This window comes from Pleurodeles waltl, chromosome 4_2 (assembly GCF_031143425.1).
Source record: "Pleurodeles waltl isolate 20211129_DDA chromosome 4_2, aPleWal1.hap1.20221129, whole genome shotgun sequence".
Taxonomy (NCBI): domain Eukaryota; kingdom Metazoa; phylum Chordata; class Amphibia; order Caudata; family Salamandridae; genus Pleurodeles; species Pleurodeles waltl.
This window is the reverse complement of record NC_090443.1, coordinates 526,760,380-526,780,135: the sequence shown is the minus strand read 5'-3', so window position 1 is coordinate 526,780,135 and position 19,756 is coordinate 526,760,380. Positions and strand designations below refer to the sequence as shown.

General features: G+C 44.8%; 1 protein-coding gene across 1 annotated transcript in view; it reads right to left on the bottom strand.

Moving 5' to 3' along the window:
- The window catches only part of NMNAT2 (nicotinamide nucleotide adenylyltransferase 2), a 210,266-nt gene that overhangs the window by 14,292 nt on the left and 176,218 nt on the right, over nt 1–19,756 (bottom strand). Inside the window, exons 5-8 of the mRNA XM_069232047.1 lie at nt 14,839–14,971; nt 6,864–6,944; nt 4,617–4,661; nt 606–682 (exon numbers count right to left, since the gene is read on the bottom strand). Coding sequence (XP_069088148.1) covers nt 606–682; nt 4,617–4,661; nt 6,864–6,944; nt 14,839–14,971 — 336 coding nt within the window. The remainder of the gene's footprint in view (nt 1–605; nt 683–4,616; nt 4,662–6,863; nt 6,945–14,838; nt 14,972–19,756) is intronic.

Sequence of the window (19,756 nt, the reverse complement as noted above, 5' to 3'; positions counted from 1 at the left end):
CCAAGCAGCTCCAAGTCAACTCAAGGTGGAGTTTGATGTGGAATGAAAAGTAAATACTGGATACACCCCCTTTTATAAAGGCAGGAATTCAAAGCCGAGAGTCACCAAATAGTAGGATTTAGCAGTAAACATATTGAAGGGAATAACTGCATTTACCTTTTTATGTATGTTTTATCTGTATTCATGATTTGAGGCTCTGATTTTTTTATGCAGGCAACACAGTGATTGTTTAATGTTTTACTACCGACTGTAGATATTTTAATTAATCAAAAAGGAACTTTTATAAATTCATAATTCTAACTCTGGATAACCAAAAGAAATCAAGGAGTGCAACTTTCGGGCAACTTTGGATTAACACCCTGAACCTAACCATCTTCTGTCATGTCATCCCCCAAAGCCATCAAAATCACACCCATTCTACCACTGCACCTTTTTCATTGCTTCCATTTCTAATGTTTTCTTTAATTAACCTTCTGTATCCATTAAAAGAAATATGAAAGACAGGAAAGCATGAAGCGGAAGTACGGAGCTGATCAATGAATGCTGCATCAATTATATTAAAAAGTGGAGAAAGGCAAGTTTCAAAACGAAGAAGATGGACTCACGTCTGCCTCAACCCAGAGGCCGGGAATGCAGAAGGACTCCAGTAGGTCACTGCCACAGAGGAGTAAGATCCGGAGCTCTGAGGAAAGATAAAAGTTGTAGAAATGTTTAGATCAAGAAGGGTACAAATGCTATGAGATTAAGGCCCCCCTGAAAATCAAAGGGTATAATTTAGATCTTGGCAGAAGTGCAACTGCGTCAGAGTTCCCTTCCCTCCAAGACTATCGTTTGCCTGCCTGATATTAATGCAGGTGTCACATAGTTTGACGACCACTCAATGAAGAAAAGGCCATTGGAAGTATGGCATTATGGGGGTTATTAAAACTTTGGAGGAGGTGTTAATCCATCCCAAAAGTGACGGTAAAGTGACAGATATACCACCAGCCATATTACGAGTTCAATAGGATATAATGGACTCGTAATACGGCTGGTGGTATATCCGTCACTTTACCGTCACTTTTGGGACGGATTAACACCTCCTCCAAAGTTGTAATAACCCCCTATGTCTGCCTTCCTACTTTAGATGGGCGGACATCTAGCTGCTTTTCAATGCCGGCACAGCCAGAGAGATTCCGGCAGTAAGGGACATAGAATAGTGCTGAATGCCACCCTCGCCATGAGAGGGAACACCTATGGAGAAGGAGACATTTTTTATTTTTTTTATTTTAAAAAAGAAAATCCTACTTAGAATTTTGAAAATAAAAAATATTTAACTTTGCCATATTGCTCCGTTACAATACACTAGCAGGAACCACCTTGATGGTGGTTCCTGTCAATGCTTGAAAAGTCCACTGGGCCGACAGACATTTAAAAATGTGGTGAGCGGGACCTCCGTCAGGGCAATGGAGTAATTTACTCAGTCGACCTGCCAGAGGAAGGGCCTTCCGCTAAGCTCTAAATCAGACTCAAAGTACCAATACTCATCCCAATAGCCAGGTACCTATTATCAGTCCGAATTTGTTCCCTCTCTTTATTATGTTTCTTTCTTTTCCCTTCCTGACTGCCTTATTCTTCTCTTTATGCTTGTCTATACCTGCGGGTCTCTTTCTTTAACATTATTCTCTCTTTTTTCCTTCCTCGGTACTCATTCTGTGAGGCCTTTTAATTCAGATGGGGCCGAAATGATGAAGCTGAAACTTATTGGTGAAACTTTGAGGAATTGTTATTCCCAAATCCCCAGTACATTCCTGGGGTGACCCTCTCGGTCCCAATCATAACCTTGTGGAGTTATTCATTTGTAAGGATTACCAATCCCTCTATGGTATTTGTAAATTTAAGGGGGGGAGGGAAAGGGCAAAAATCCATCTCGTAACAGACCCTTAGCGGTCATCTTATCCTACAACCTCCATCATCCTCATGTTCCCCAATTTAGTCTCCATTCTTTCTGAAAGCTGTTCAATTTTGACACTTTCTATGTATTAGTCTTGAGTTTTCCAAACCAGAAATTAGGTGATATAGGGGGTCATTCTGACCCTGGCGGTCAAGGACCGCCGGGGTCGGCGGGAGCACCGCCAACAGGCTGGCGGTGCTCCCCAGGGTATTCTGACCGCGGCGGTTCAGCCGCGGCCAGAAAGGGAAAACCGGCGGTCTCCCGCCGGTTTTCCGCTGCCCTGTAGAATCCTCCATGGCGGCGCAGCTTGCTGCGCCACCGCCAGGAACAGGATGGCGGTATGGGGTGTCGTGGGGCCCCCGTAAGAGGGCCCCACCCTGAATTTCAGTGTCTGCTTAGCAGACACTGAAATTCGCGACGGGTGCTACTGCACCCGTCGCACATCCTCCACTCCGCCGGCTCCATTCGGAGCCGGCATCCTCATGGAGGGGTGTTTCCCACTGGGCTGGCGGGCGGCCTTTTGCGGTCGCCCGCCACCCCAGTGGGAAACCCAGAATACCCGCGGCGGTCTTTTGACCGCGCAGCGGTATTCTGCCGGTTCCCTCCAGGCGGGCGGCTCCCGCCGCCCGCCGGGGTCAGAATGACCCCCATAGTCTATAATACAACGCACCTGCGCAAGGGCATTTCGTATTGAAAAACTAAGGAGACTGGAAAAGAGCTGTAGTGTGCCCTGCGCTGCTGATAATATACAAGGCTCACAACAGACCTCCAAGGGACAATGTGACCTCAGAAGATGACCAGTGTGCAGGGGCACTGGAATTATGTGGCTTTGCAGCATGGCATTTTCTGCATTTTCATGGATCTGATGTATTTGCCACATAATCTAACATCTGCTGCATAATCTACATGTTTAGCAAAGACATTTGTATGTAGGTCAACTGTATCAAAAGTTACTCAAACTCTGCCTGTTGCTGTGCAGTTAAAGCCCTTCGTAAGGTTGACTGGTTACCTCACTGTTGCTTACTGTGGTATTTGTGTGTTGGGAGTTCAGGCTGGACTGCTCCCATAGGGAGCAGGTTCAAGGCTGATTTGCATATAGCTGGGTCCAAACTGGGGTGGCTTTGGCTAGCAAAATAACAATGGATTAAACCCAGATCTGTGACTGGGGATGAGTGTTTGAAAAGTTTCAACACTCCATCCATCATTTTATTTTGTGATATTACCTTGTGCACCCTACGTGGCTAGGGTATGCCCAGATGTGGGTCCCCTGCTTGCTGAACCACTGTATTTTAGTTAGCCTGGCTGATGAAGGGTGATACTCTGAAACCAGTCCCAGGATGCTTGAATCCAGTCCAGGGAATACCTGGTTTGGCAGTTTGGGCTGGGCTGCTCCCATAGGGAGCAGGGTCAAGACTGATTTGCGTATAGCTGGGTCCAAACTGGTGTGACTTGGCAAGCAAAATAACGATGATTTAAACCCAGATCTGTGACTGGGGGTGAGTGTTCTTTATAAAGTTTCAACCCTCCGTCTATCATTTTATTTTGTGATACTACCTTGTGCGCCCTAAGTAGCAGGGGTATGCCCAGACGTGGGTCCCCTGCTTGCTGCGCCACTGGATTCAACCTAGCCTGGCTGATGAAGGGTGATACCCTGAAACCGGTCCCAGGATGCTTGAATCCTGTCCAGGGAGGACCTGGCTTGGCAATTCCGGCTGGACTGCTCCCATAGGGAGCAGGGTCAAAACTGATTTGCATTTAGCTGGGTCCAAACTGGGGTGGCATTGCCAAGCAAAATAATGGTGGATTATACCCAGATCTGTGACTGGGGATGAGTGTTTTAAAAGTTTCAATACTCTGTCCATTATTTTATTTTGTGATATTGCCTTGTGTGCCGTAAGTGGCTAGGGTATGCCTAGACGTAGGTCCCTTGCTTGCTGCGCCACTGGATTCAAGCTAGCCTGGCTGATGAAGGGTGATACCCTAAAACCGGGCCCAGGATGCTTGAATCCTGTCCAGGGAGGACCTGGCTTGGCAGTCCGGGCTGGACTGCTTCCCATAGGAAGAAGGGTCAAGACTGATTTGCATTTAGCTGGGTCCAAACTGGGGTAACATGACAAGCAAAATAATGATGAATTGCTCCCAGATCTGTGACTGGGGATGAGTGTTTGAAAAGTTTCGACACTCCGTCCATCATTTTATTTTGTGATATTGACTAATGAGACAAAATCTTTGCCCAGAGAATGCTAACATGTAAAAATTACAAATAATGAAGTAACACTTTCACAAAATGTTCTGCATTATGCCACATCATTTGCCTTTTCTTGGCACATAACTTAGTCAAACCTACGGCATATTTGGTCCTACCCTGCTGCGTAATTGCAGTGGACTTGCCGGTGTGTATCCATTGTGGTCATGATCCTGCTTGATATGATGGACCTTATAATATCGATCAGAGTGCAGGCGCTGAATGGAATTTCTAGGGGAGGTGGGAGACCTTCCACTTCTCTTGACCTCTCGGAACCTCTGATGAGATTCCTGCGTTATCACACTCACTTATTGGTGCTAGGAGTTTCTCAATGGACTCTCTTCAAGGCCATTTGTCCTTACTAAATAATTGGTGCTTCTGTGTGAAATTTGTTGAGGTACACCCCAGAAACTAGAAAGGAATACAGCCAAGACTCACCGATCTCTTCATATCTCATCACAGTCCCCAGGTTGGCGTTCTCATCTAGGGAAGGATGGAAGAAAGCAGTAAGACACAGGCAGTGACTGAAAGCGAACTTTAAAACTCAGGTACTTAGGCCCTGATTTATACTTTTTTTGCGCTGCATTACCGTCACTTTTTGAGGCAAAAGCGGTGCAAAATTACCAAACACAGGGCCGTATTTATACTCCGTTTGCGCCGAATTTGCGTCGTTTTTTTCAACGCAAATTCGACGCTAAACTAACGCCAACTAACGCCATATTTATACTATGGCGTTAGAGGCGAATAGCGCCAAAGTTCCCGGAATGTGCGTCATTTTTTAGCGTGAACCCCTTCCTTGCGTTAATGATATGCAAGGGAGGCGTTCCCGTCTAAAAAATGACTCCCAGGCCTTTACGTGGTATTTATACTCCCGGGCAAAAGAGACGCCCGGGAGTGGGCGTGGCTAAAAACGGCGCATTTGCGCCGCTTTTTAACGCCTGGGTCAGGCATGGCGTTAAGGGACAAGTGGGCTCAAAATGAGCCCAGAGTGCCCTCCCCTGCCCCCAGGGACCCCCCCTGCCACCCTTGCCCACCCCAGGAGGACACCCAAGGCTGGAGGGACCCACCCCAGGGACATTCAGGTAAGTATTTTTTTATTTTTTTTTAATAATTTTTTTTGGCATAGGGGGGCCTGATTTGTGCCCCCCTACATGCCACTATGCCCAATGACCATGCCCAGGGGACAGAAGTCCCCTGGGCATGGCCATTGGGCAAGGGGGCATGACTCCTATCTTTACAATGATAGGAGTCATGTTGATGGGGGATGGGCGTCGAAAATAAATGGCGCAAGTCGGGTTACGACGATTTTTTCGACGTAACCTGACTTGCCCCATTTTAAGACGCCCATGCGCCATTTTCCCCCTACGCCGGCGCTGCCTGGTGTACGTGGTTTTTCTCGCGCACACCAGGCAGCGCCGGTCTGCTTGCGCCGGCTAACGCCATTCAATAAATACGGCGCCCGCATGGCGCTTCAGAATGGCGTTAGCCGGCGCAAAACTTTTTGACGCTAAACTGCGTTAGCGCAGTTTAGCGTCAAAAAGTATAAATATGGGCCACAATTGTCATTTGTAAATTTGCGCCGCTTTTGCGCAAATGACGGTAATGCAGCGCAAAAAAAGTATAAATCAGGGCCTTAATGAAAGCACAAAAGAAAGAGGGAGATATAGGGCCTGATTTATTCTTTTTTAGCGCAGCGTTTGCGGCATTTTTTGACGCAAAAGCGGCGCAAACTTACTAAATTCTATCATATTTTGTAAGTTTGTGCCGCTTTTGCATCAAAAAAGGACACAAATGCAGCGCTAAAAAAGGTTAAATCAGGCCCATATTGTGGGCAAGGGTGCTCAAGGGAGAGACAGACATGGGGAGAGAAACTGAGATAGAGAATAGTGACCTAAAGACGAATAGAAATAAGAAGTGAACAGATTGATCGAGAGGGAGGTAGGGGAAGGACGAAAGCTTTAACAAATAGGAAAAGAATGAAGGGAATAGAGAACAGGAAACTGACAGAAAGATCGTCATAAAGAAAAGGAAGTAAGGCCAGTATGAAACACAGAATGCTCTAGAGAAAGGAGTCATAGAGACAAAATGACAGATAAAAAATCAGAAAAGAGATTACAAGAAACAAAGGTACATGTCTTGGGACTGAATCAGATTACTGGACAAGAAGACATGCAACAGAAACCGAGGCTGACATCAAATGAACTAGAAGTATATTAAGAGGATGAGTTATTAAACATATTAAACAGTGATAGAGAGAAAGAATGATGAATAGAGCTCACGAGAATGAAAAATACACAGTGATGAGAAAAAATGGGCGGAAAACAGAAATGGATGGTAAAACAGAAGAATAATTTACAAATGAAAAGAAGGTTGTGGCACAAGAAATCTGGTATATTTTCAGTGATGGATGCGGTGAGCAACAAATAGGCAACATAAGTGTGAGTGGGAGAGAAGACAGAACGGGACAGACAGGCGGCAAGACAGATAAGGGCTCAGAAAATGAGAGCTACATATACCGTAATGGAATTAAGAATACAGGGAGGACAAATAGAAAAAGAGACAACAGAGGGAGAAGAAAGAAAGAAAGGCATACATTGGGGGAAGGAAGTTGGTTTTTGAGAAAGAGGCATGCCTGAGTGACAAAACAGCACTTTGCATGATGTGAATCAGCTCTGGTTGTCATACCCACAAATGTGAAGCGTTCCATGGGGGGACGCACACAGCATATTCTGCTTATTCCTTCTCCAACCTTTCCCAGAATCTTTGCTGTAAGAGTGGACAAATGCAAGACGTGAGCAGAGCAGAACAGAAAGCAACGCAACATTTTCAAAGAAAGCATATATTAAAGCCTGTCCTATCATTCCAATCAATGAAAACAGGAAATGATGCAAATTCAACTCATATGTTCTGGTAAACAGGGACTTAAACTATGGAGTATGTGAGTCAGTGGTTCCCCGTCTTGAAAAACACATTGGGGGTCATTACGACCTTGGCGGTAACCGCCGTGCGGCCGCCAATGCAGCCGCACTCACGCGGCCCCCATTATGACATTCCCGCTGGGCCGGCGGGCGCAAACCAAGTTTGCGCCCGCCAGCCCAGCGGGGATGAGGCCGCAACATAGGAGCCGGCTCCTAATGGAGCCGGCGGTGTTGCGGCCGTGCGACGGGTGCAGTTGCACCGGTCGCGCTTTTCACTGTCTGCCATGCAGACAGTGAAAAGCTGGCCGGGGCCCTGTTAGGGGGCCCCTGCACTGCCCATGCCAGTGGCATGGGCAGTGCAGGGGCCCCCAGGGGCCCCAGGACACCCAGACACCCCTTACCGCCAGCCTCTTCCTGGCGGTGCAAACCGCCAGAAACAGGCTGGCGGTAGGGGTGTCATAATCCCCAGGGCAGCGCTGCTTGCAGCGCTGCCCTGGCGGATTATCACCGCCGGGGCTAAGACGGCGGGAAACCGCCGGCCCCGGCGGTGCGACCGCAGCGCTTCTGCCGCAGTCGTAATAGGGCTGGAAGCACCGCCAGCCTGTTGGCGGTGCTTCCGTCCTTTTAGCCCTGGCGGTCTCGGACCGCCAGGGTCAAAATGACCCCCATTATACTGGATTCAGATCTTGATAGGGGATCAACTCTAGTGGTATTCACTAATCACTGCCCAAATCCCACACATAAAAAGGATTAGTGCATCTATAAAGCACTCAAACAGTCTCAGGAAGGTTCAGGGTCTTGTATCAGTAAAATGGATATCTACACTTGGAGGAAGACGAAAGAACGTTTGGTTCAGTAGTAAAAATTCTATCCATTCTTCCATGTACTAAACTCCTAGTGGAAACAGAAATAAACGTTGCAAAATTGTTGAATTAGTCTGCTTTGTTGGGAATCCTTATTGACAAACGTAGAATCTTCACAGGGGTTATTGTTGGCATCTTCGGTTTTCTTGGACATCGTTAGGAGCTTGTTTGATTATTTTGAGAATTTATTACTGTTTTTGGGAGATTAATGTTGATTTATTCAGTTTTGTCAGTTTTGTTGAGGAATATCTGTGACTTGTTCAGTTGTGTTGGAAATTGTTATTGGTTTGGTCAGTTTTGTTGGATGCAGTGCTGATTTATCCGTTTTGCTGGGGTTTACTGATCACTCGTTCAATTTTTTGGGATTATCACTGACATATTAAGATTTACATACACCTCTTTCTGATCATTTTTAAATGAGGTTAATGTTACTATAGAGAGTTTTGGAGCTCGCGAAGTTAATCAGAGCTTTCTTTTTTGTTGTATTGTCAGCTTTTCTCCTACATACACCAATGATTACATTACATGGACGGTACGAGCAATGAAACTGCAAATGACTCAACATTGCCACTGCCCTCCGTGGTTGAACGCTTGATGGATCTGGTGAGCCAGGTACTTGTTTTGAAAAAATATATTTCCATACTTTTTATATTACTTTATACCCATAAGGAGATGACTGATGACTATTTTATTAGGTATTATAGTTAATTTGTTTTGGAATAAAGTTCACTTGCCAAACGATAGCCATCAGGCCCATTGAGGAATGGACCACTGGCCAGCCATGGTACCTTGCTGTCTATAATATGCTCTCTCCTCAAATTCCCAGCAATAATCTTGCATGGATTCATGGGAAAAGCAATTTCCGCTTTGCACCCTTCACCTTCATTCTTTGCTAGCCATACAGAAGTGCTTGTACCATCTCAGAATTTTACAAGATTGTGCGGCATTGGACGGCCTCTGATGCTCTGTCACTGTTTGCATTTTCAGTGCTCTGATTTTATTAGACCGATCATTTTTGACCTTAGTCAGTTAGGACACTAGACTTTGGGCACTCAAAATGGTTGAGGACTTTATAGTCCCACAACTCCCAGAAAAGCTCTATGCTTCCTTTTTCTTCTGAAATCTTCACATCCTGTCTCAGGCCCTTCCCTTATGTCAACTGTGTTTCCCTTTGGCTCTGGTGTCTCTATTAGACAGGCAAATGAAGTGGGTGACAAACTGGCACACCGATCTCGTTCCTATTTGGTGGAGCTCAAGGTACTTGAAAGAGAGCACCCCCACTTAGCTAGGGTGCATTGTTCCCCTTTTGCTTTTCCTCCTCATTGACACTTTCTTATTTTTTTGTATCTTCCCAGAACATCTAGGGTGCAGCTGATTAATGCCTGCTGTACTGGGCAGATAACACAGGACAGGGGAATGTGTAGGCCACAGTGACACAGTACCGAACTGCATGAATGCATCCTCTCTATCAAGGCAGTTCTACAAGGGGACTAAATGTTGTCTCCCCCAATAAAACATCTCCCACAAATGTTTACGGATGAAAAAATGTTCCCACTATAAAGTGGCAAGTAAACTGCAGGAGGGTGCATTACAGCTCTTCAAAATTACATCTTCATAATGTCCAAGGCTCCCTTGCATTCCATGTCTTTGTTTCTGCCTCTCGTTTGCTTGCACTGAGTTTAGTTCACATTTTTTCCCATCCTTGTAGTTACAGTCTTTGGGTTTGTCTTCTTATCTGAATTTTGAGACTTTTTTTTTAGCTCATTCATTCCTCCTCGCTTTAGCTGGTGTCCAGAATTCTTCATTTCTTCCTCCTCTGAAGTGTCCGCCTCTGTTATTTCTTCTGGCATATTTCCCAGCCTCACTGTCCAGCCTTCTTTCTTGGATAATGCCTGCTGTCAGGTTAAGGTAAGGGAAGATCGGGGCCACTACTTTTTTAAAACATTTTATTTAATTCACAGCAAAGAAGTACAGAGCAGTACAATAAAAGGTAATTTATACACTAGCAGATTCAATAATCTGACAATTAATTAGGAGGAAAGCAAATTATCAGTAAGTAACGAGGAATTTGCCATAGAAGCACATAGAGACAAATCATACTCCCCAAGATGCAATCAATAAAATCGGTGCTCACCTACTCTGTGTAATCTGTTAATCAGCAGTTGTATGCACCAAATAAACAGTTCAGCATAAATGAAATCTAGCGAGACAGGTGTCACTCAGTGTCCAATGTGGCCAGATAAATCCTAAACGGCCCCAGAAGTTGCTTCGCCTTGCAGCCGATGGCAGAGTAACTGCATAATTCCCAGCCCATTCTTCACATAAAGTCATATCCTTGAGCCATTCTTTAAAAAAAATCTGGGCCACCACTTGTTAGGTCGAATACTAAACAAATTCTGAAATGGCTCAAATGCAGGATCTTAAGGATGCTTTTCAAGACCTAACTACAAGGGTTAAAAAACTAACTGATGAAAATAAGCCTTATGCCAAGATTGCCGCAGCCAGTAAAAAACATAAACTTCGAACCTCCCTTAGCAATTCCGATTGGCAATAAATTTAATGGACATCCCTGATACGGAATGTAATATCTTAATCCCTACCATATTTAATGCACCTTCTATACTACCCAATCCCCCCAATGCAGATAGGGACAAAGCTGATTACATTATCAGACTTGGGCTACTTTTTTTTGTTACTGATGGGGATTTCATGCTTGATAATTAGCCCACTTTCTTGATAGTCTTCAAGGGTCATATTTATGAGAGGTATATGCCATGCTTGCACCATGCAACGTGGTGCATGCGTTGAGCAAACCACTAAGTCATATTTTGTAAGCCATTTGGTGTGGCTTTGAATGGCTTAACAAATATTGCGTAAGGCAACGTGGTGCAAATTGCAACATTGCCTTACCCTGTGCTAGGGAGGTGTTCCATGAGTGTTGCATTGTTCATCCATCGCAACTCCTATGGTTTTTGATGCATTACCATATTTACCAACACTGTTAAACCTGGGAATGTGGCAAACTCCTACATCTCCCCAGGTGAGGCGTAACAAGGATAAATATTTTTATTTCTTGCATTCTTTCCTGTTTTGCAGCACACATAGAAAGAGGAAAAAGACTCTCAGGATTGTTTTTGTGCAGGAAGGTGCACCTTCCTGCACAAAAACAATCCTGCATGCAGCGCAAGTACCCTTGCACCATGGTGTAAGGGTGCCTGCATTGGCGCTACGCAGCCAAAAGGGCACCAACACAGGGGGAAAGGAGAGGAATGCGCAGTATTGGATAAATACGGCACATTCATGCTCTTTCCCCGTCATATACGGCAGCACAGCAACATGACTTGTTGCGCTGCCCTGTGCCACAAAGCTCATACATCTGGGCCTTAGGCTGTACTCAAAAGAACCAATAAGGTACATGCTACTGAAGAGACCCTTTTTGATTTACAAGAAGGTGCTTGAAGAGAAGATAGGAGAGCATTTGGACTAATGGCCAGAGCTGCCGACTTTGCAACTGGTAAACTAGGTTTGAATCTTGCATTGGCACAACATCCTGAGAATCTGTGCATATAACTTAATCTCCCTGTGTCTTTAAAAAGTTGAATGTTGTAGGAAAGTGCCCATTTTGGCATGGTCAACCCCCACTTTTTGCCCACTGGTATTGAAGTTTTTCGACTCAGGTCCTTGCTAAACAGGTTCCCAGTGCCAGTGCTCTTTCCGTTAAAACAGCTAACATTGTGTACAATTGCCACACTCCCCTATCTTTGTGTAAGTGGTACCCCTGATACCTGGGGCCTGGGAAAGGAGAGGATCCCTAAGGGCTTCTGCACGTGTTGTGCCACTCTCATGGACCCACCTCAAAACGAGATACACACAGCTGCCATTGCAGTCTGCGTGTCCTGGTGCAAGCCAGGCGAAAACGCCACATGACTCACCTCTTGTGTGCCATGTTACTATCACTGCATCTAAATATATGTAGGTCACCCCTACTGCAGGCCTGGGAGCCCAAAGGCAGGGTGCATTATATTTGATGTGTGAACATATGTGCATGAGCAGATATGCCCCTTTGATGTCCAGCCCCACTGCTGAGCATTGTAAGTGAACAGGGAAGCCAGGGAAGCCATTTTAAGGTGTGTGCTGGACACTCATCAACATAAGTGACCCAGTCACATAATGGCATCACTGAACACTATGGTGTTTGGTATCAAACAACTTGTCTTAATAAATGCCTATTGATGCCAGCCTTGGATTTATTGTGACCTGAACCCCACTAGTCTCTAGGTTTGTACGTTTGTTGCCTGACTGGTCTCAACTAGCCTGCCACTATAGACAGGCTTGTGACACCCTGTAGATGAGAGCCCATACTCTCAGAGGTCAGAAACAAAGCCTGCTCCATAAAGGGGTGTTGTCACCCACTCCAGCTGAATGGCTAGCAGATTTACATACTAAGGCCAGGGGCTTCAAAGGCCCTGCCACATTTAGTATGCAAACCCTCCAGCTTTCCCAGACCTGGGTGTAGCAACCCCCTGCTCTGAGGCCCATTTGGCATCAGGACTGGTGGTACAATTAGTCAGTAGGCATGTACCACCTCTTACATAGCCACATCCCTAGGGGGAGCTACCTGAGGTGGACACTCGAAGAAGGGTTCCACCATCTTGTTTTTGGTTGGAACTAGGCCTTCTGGGATAGAAATATACCCACTCCCCAATGGAAGTGGTCAAATCAGGAGTGTAGGCACCCCAAAGTTAAGTAGTCCATTGGCTACTACCCTACACACCCCTAAATGCACCTAAATTCAGTATTTAGGTGGCTCCGCAACACCGGAAGACAGATTCTCTGGACCAAAGAAGAAGGACACTGAAGAGCTGGGAAAATCAAGAACAGAGGAGCAGCTACTGGCTTGGCCCCAACCCTCCCAGCATATCTGCAGCCCTCAACAATTGTGCCAAAGTCATCTTGCCCTGCTGCTGCTCTGCCTCCAGAAGCCGGGGTGGACTGTCTGCACTTCTAAAAGCACAAGGATCTCCCGTGGAGCAGCCGATATCCTTACCTGCACCCTGCAGGCAGGCAAGAAGAACCTTGGGGACTCTGGACTGCCTAAAACTCAACACTGGGTAGCACCATTGCACCCATGCCCCCTGTGGGCCAATGGTGACAGCGTGGTCCCCGGGACCTCCAGGACAGGAGCCTTCCCTGAGTTCCTCAGCCATGGACTAACTGACGCTGCATGCTGTCTCTTTGTGCAGGCCCCCTCTACCAGGACCGCCTCTGGTGACAAAGACATGCCTTAGGACATCTCTGCACCCAGTAGTACCGTACTGAGGAGAAGAGGACCAATGGTGTCCCTACATCCCCGAGCATCGCAAGACTTGAGCCCCCCTGTTGGATCAGTCAGACTGGCCTCCCAGTCCTCACCTGCAGCTTCTTTTCCCCAGGACTGTTTCCCATTGAAACTAATGGGGCACCCGATGTCATGAGTCACCTTTGCACCTGGACGCCCCAGAGCTCCCCGGGGTGACCTGTTGGTGCTACCTTGGACAGTGCTCCATACCTACCTTAACTCCTGAACAAGATCATGTAAGTCGCAGTTGAGTGCCCATATTCAATATATGTGTTCCACAGGTTTGTATTACTGCTTTAAAGAAACAACAAGTATTTTGCCTATTCTCTTCAAAACTGCATCAGTGTTTATTCTTGCAGCAATATTCTGGTGTTGAAACATAATATAAACAAAGTATCTATTTTTCCAATGATTGGTCTCAAGTCCTTTCTTGAGTGTATGTCTCATTTATTGCGTCTGTGAGTACAACAAATGCTTAGCATCACTTTCTGATAAGCCTAAATATTCGCCCACTCTACTGCAAAAGTGCTTTTGGGATTGCTTTTGTAATCCTATAAACCAATAAGGGTTACCTAGACTATCTGCATAGTGCCCCCCTACATTGGTGCACTGCATAGATAGCCAGCTTCCTACAAATGTGATCTGATGTAATGTAACTTCCACTCTACGTGCAATGGTATAATCTGATGCATTAATGTCAAAACTTCTGCATGTGAAAGCACTTTTTGAAGAGGGTTTGTCATATTTTACGTGATGTTTGTTATATGATTTACGTAGCAAAAATATTCAGGGGACGGCTTGTGAATGGGCTTTAAGATCCGAACCAGCCCCTTGGCTCGGCTCTGGCTCTGGCTCGGCTCTCCCTCTTAATTTGTAAGCTTGGCCACCTCTAAGTGAGCTATCATAGCTTCTCCTTAGCCTCCCTGACACAGTCCCACTTAGGCAGGCTGCAACACAGGCGGAGCCCTGGAGAATTGAGAGACTCATTTGTCACCACCTCACTACTACCGCCCTGTTGGCGCTTGTAGCGAAGTGGATGATCCTTGAGTATTGGGCGTGGGGTGCTTGGTCTTAAGACGTATGAGCACTCAGTAACCACAGCCAATGAGCTGCGAGCACAGCTTGTCTGCATGGGCATTTGATTACAGTGATCTGCTCAGTGAAAAATACTACGCATATCGAAAGCCTTGCTGTTGTGCTTGTAAGGCCACATTGTCCGTCAAGCGCTTGGATGCTCTTGGGAGGTAAATCCCCATAGCACTATATCAAATACTTAAAACAAATAATAAAAATACCTGAAGGTTGTTATAGTACCAGCTCTGCTTATGACTGAGGGGAAGAAGCTAAGATGGCATAATTAACTCAGCAAGATGCACCCACTGCAAAGCTAGTAAGAGTGGCATCACTGAATTGGGCGGGAATAACGTCATCTTCTTGTGCCCAGCCAATGACAATTGCAACACAGAAAAACACAAATATTAGGTGCTGTCTACAAATATTTACTGCCCCTTTTTCTGCAGAGGTATGCTGGAGCAACTCACCTGCTGTGGGTTTGGTGAGGGCGACATTGTTGTTGTTCTGGTAAACTGGCTGAGGGGATTCATTCTGCGGCTGGCCGACCACAGGGGTTACAGAAGGCGTGTTCACGTTGGACAGGATACACCCGGTCACTCGCTGCAGAGGAGGAGGTACAACAAAATATTACTAGTTTTATGTCGCTGTCATTACCCCTGCACTAAAATCAGCAGCATGAAATTCACGAATGCCTTCCCACCTGTCAAACTAAAGCAACCCATGCACAACTAAAAAAAATACCAGCAACACACAAATATCGTCGTGCAGCCCAACAAAACACTTGCACCATTAATTACTGTCTAGAACACTCACTGGCCTACACTGCAAAACTAACACGCCAAACAAAACTACACACCTACACAAAAGAATCCTAAACACACACCGCAAAATAAGAAACAGCAAACCCCTCAGACACAAATACCCACCATTCCACAAATCGAAACTCTCAGTCTATCTAAAATTTACATGCCCACCTCAACAACTCTTGTACACATACCTTGTGGTGTTACAAGCACTTAATTTGTGCCGTTTTGATGCTGGTGCTCGCCATTTATGGCCTGATGTACATAGCTTGACGTTTGCAATCTCCCAAAAGCTAAATTTTGTGATTCTCTATTAGGAAATCACAAATAGCTATGTACAACAGTGTGTTTAACACTGTTTGCGATATCCAAGAGACCTGGCTAATTGATTTTCAAGAGGCAAGTCATAACTTGTGATCCATTTGGGAATGGCCACAATCCCAAGGATGGTGTCCTGCTGGGGTCAGCAGACCACCATGTCTGTGATTGCTTTTTAATGAAGCAGTCTTTTTTTTGTAATGCAGCCCATTTTCCTTTAAGGAAAACAGGATGCATTACAAAAAGAAAAATTAAAAGATTTCTTTTCATTTTTTAAGAGTAGGCAATGGTCCTTAAAAAATGTTTTCACCCCTCAAAAGGGGAAGGGGTGCCATGAGGACCCCTTCCAGTTTGCGGATGGCTCACCACCAACTTGGAGTTGGTGGTAACTGAGAATGATTTGCAACCTCATTCCCAGTCGCAAAACGTTCCTACACTTCAGTGTGACTCGCTATTAGGAAGGGACGACCTTGGCACGCTCCTTCCTAATAGCAAGTCATAAACCCTATTTTGCGAGTTGGTAATAGGTTACTGACTCACAAAGTAGGGTTGGTGCATGTCAAATATCATTTTACAAGTCGCAAATGGCTCAATTCATACATCTGCCCTCCAACTTGCAGAATAGGGTTGGTACATGCCAAAATGCCTCGCCATCTGGCCCTTACTTTTTAATACCGGCAGGCATTTATGACAGTCTACCACATGGTGGCACTGTTTACTAACATAATATGAATTAAAAAAAATAATGCAGGCAATTCTTACATCTTTGGGTGACCAGCATTAGCCCAAATTGTCCCATTTGTCGCAATGTGATTACAACCACAGAGCATGGGTATTGGCAGTAGGTAGTGCAGGCATGGACAGTTGATGTTTCCAAGCAGAAGCGGCTGGCACATATGAGCAGTAACTCCCTATTCACGGAAGAGGAGAGGGGAAGTGTGTGAAAATTTGAGCAGCTCAGTAAGGCTCAAGCTCGTGCTTTGTATTTATATTTTTGCAGGTGAAATGTGATGCAACTGCTCATGTGCCAGGCGAGGTCGTACTCTCCCTTGAGACACAAGCTAGAGCAGTTACATCAGGAGCTGGGCATGGCTTGACTTCCATTACGCTGATACAATCACCCATGGCCATTGGCATCAGTGGTCCAGGGCAGAGTTAGAAAATGCCCATAGTTTCAATGAGCTGGGGCCGGGCAGACTAATGAAGTCAAGGTGGGAGAGGGTGGTTCTAGGTAGGGTGTGGAGACTAAACTCCATCTTCCTTTTACGTGTTTTTTTTATTGCTTATTGGATTTTGAAAGCGTCTGTGGAGGAGTCCCATAGCAGGCGGACTTACATCACCGTGAGTGCAGTGCACATAATTTATAAATACAGAGCTGCATGCATGTTTCTGTTACTTAAGATGCATATTTTCCCCAGCTGCTGTGGCTTGTCATTCTAGAGATCAAGAGTTCACATTACTAAAACAATTGTTCTCGTAAAGTGACTGCTTCCCTTCATGCCTGCTTGTCCTGCCATTTGATAAAGTGTTGTTTTGACCAATGACTTTGTGTTTCACCACTGCGCATATTAGTCGCTCAATGTTCACCAGTAGCACATGGTATGTTTTGTTCAGTTTAGCCGCCTATTGGCTTTGACATGGCATTAGCCATTACTTTCTGTATTCAGTTTAGCCGCCTATGGGCTTTGACATTGCATTAGTCTGTATTCTGCCTATTGGCTTTGACATGGCATTAGCCATTACTTTCTGTATTCAGTTTAGCCGCCTATGGGCTTTGACATTGCATTAGTCTGTATTCTGCCTATTGGCTTTGACATGGCATTAGCCATTACTTTCTGTATTCAGTTGAGCCGCCTATGGGCTTTGACATTGCATTAGCCATTACATTCTGTATTCTGCCTATTGGCTTTGACATGCTGTATCCAGTCTAGCCGCCTATTGGCTTTGACATTGCATGCCTATTGACTTTGACATGATGTATTCAATTTAGCTGCCTATTGACTTTGACATGCTATTAGATATTCTGCCTATTGGCTTTGACATGATATCATATATTACATTTTGTATTCAGCTTAACTGCCTATTGGCTTTGACATGATATTATACATTACACTTTGTATTCAGCTCCGCTGCCTTTTGGCTTTGACATGATATTATACATTGCATTTTGTATTCAGCTCAGCTGCCTATGGGCTTTGACATGATATAAGACATTGTATTTTGTATTCAGCTTAGATGCCTATTGGCTTTGACATGACACTAGACATTGCATTTGATATTTAGGTTAGCTGCCTATTGCCTTTAACATGACATTGCATTTGATATTTAGGTTAGCTGCCCATTGCCTTTAACGTGGAGTTCTGTATTTTTCCAAGCTGTGTATTTGCACCAGAGAACCAAGATGTTTTGCTCTCACAGTAGACTAGACCTGATAAGAGAGAGTACATGGGCGTCGTTTCTCTTCCCTTGAGCTTGGGAACAGGAGTAGTCTTGGAGACCTGGACAGTCTCCAAAAGGCTTGCTCAGTTTCCCAGGTCTGAGAGGAGGGGGCACACCTTTGTAACGAATGTAACAGGCTGCAGAGAGTCAGATTCGAATCTGCCGGACCTCGTGCTGGAGCTTGGCGCAGGCTGCCAGCAATCCCGTGTGGGTAGATGAATCTCTCTTTCTCGCGGCTGACAGGGGTCCTCAGCTTGCAGACCTTAGAAAGATGAAGCTGTAAATAGTTCCCACACGGTGAAGTATTTGTTTTGCTTTGCATTCAATATCTTATAAATATAACCTGCTGTGTATATTGCAAACTGATATATTTTGTTTGATTAACGCGGACTTGAAAGCTACTAATTCGTCATTCATTCATAAACATTGTGGTTGGGGAAGAATAAAATAACAATAAAAGTCTTCTTTGACCTCAGAAGTGCATTTCTGTTGTGTTATGTTAGTGCTTAGAAACTAAATAAGAGGAAAGCACTACAATTGGTACCTGGAGTCGTGGGGTCGGTCATTAAGAGGTGATTAAAAGGGGTTTGACGAGTTAGTAGATTTCTAAGTGCACACTTTAAAAGTGTAATTGTTTTTTGTTGTTTGGAGAATTACAGAAATTGTTTTCTGTTTGGAGAATCACAGTAGCACGGCAGACCATGTCTGAGAATACATGTGTTGATGAACTGCCTGATGGTGCTAAGAAAAACTGTGAATTGTTTTCTGTTTGGGGAATTACAGAAGAAAATGCATGTGTAACTAAAATGCCTGATGTTGTTTTGAGAAATAATTCCCGTTGTATATATGTAGAAAAAGTGTGTTTTGGAAGTAATGATGACAGAAAGGTCTGGATACCTTTATCTGCTTACAGAGAAATGCAGGAGAAATGTAGGCAGTTGGAACATGAAAATAGGAATTTACGTGAGCAAATTAGCCCGACTGAAAGTTATAAAACTGCTGTTTTTGAAGAATCTTTCTTGTCCCATTCCAGTAATGAGGGGGTTAAGACAGCTCCGAGCTGCACTGAGTTTCCATGTGAGCCAGGGTTTTTGGCAAACAATATGCATTCCTTAACTGATAACACGGACGAGAGAGCTCAGAATGTGATTTACCAGTTACCGTTGCAAAATGCACAAGTAAAACGAAGGATTTTAGAGCAAGACACCCCGAGTTTCATTAGCTTGTTTGATTTTTGGATAAAGAATAGCTCTCATTTGAGAGAAATCCTAACACTTTTGTATATGGTCACTGTGAAAAATTATATGCAGCTGCGCGCTTGTGATTTGGCAAATGAAATAATGCAGACTTTAGGTTTCTGCGCAGTGCAAGAAGGAAATACTTATGTATATTTAAATCAAGAACAAGGAAAGAAAATAGTGCCCCTAGCTAGAATCATACAATGGATCTGGTACTTGCAAGACAGGGCTAGAGTACCACAGATAAAAGAATTATCAATGAAATTGTGTGCACCATTTGAATTCGTGTCCACTGAAGATAAAAAGCATGTTTGTTTTACTAATGATTCATTGACTGAAATGTTGCTTTCTGGCACATTAGAAGGAACAGCGTTGTATAATGTGTGTCAGATTTTAAAGCAAGAGCTACGTGAGATGTGTCATTTTTATGCAGATTTTTGGTTCTTTGATAATGTTTTAGCCACATGGCTTGTACCTAACTGGTTCAATTACCTTGCAGATGTTAATGAGAAAAATGCAGAGAGAGAAGTGTTCACCCAGAATTCTGCCTTAGTGGGGATGGCTATGTGGGTGCACCAGAAATGTGA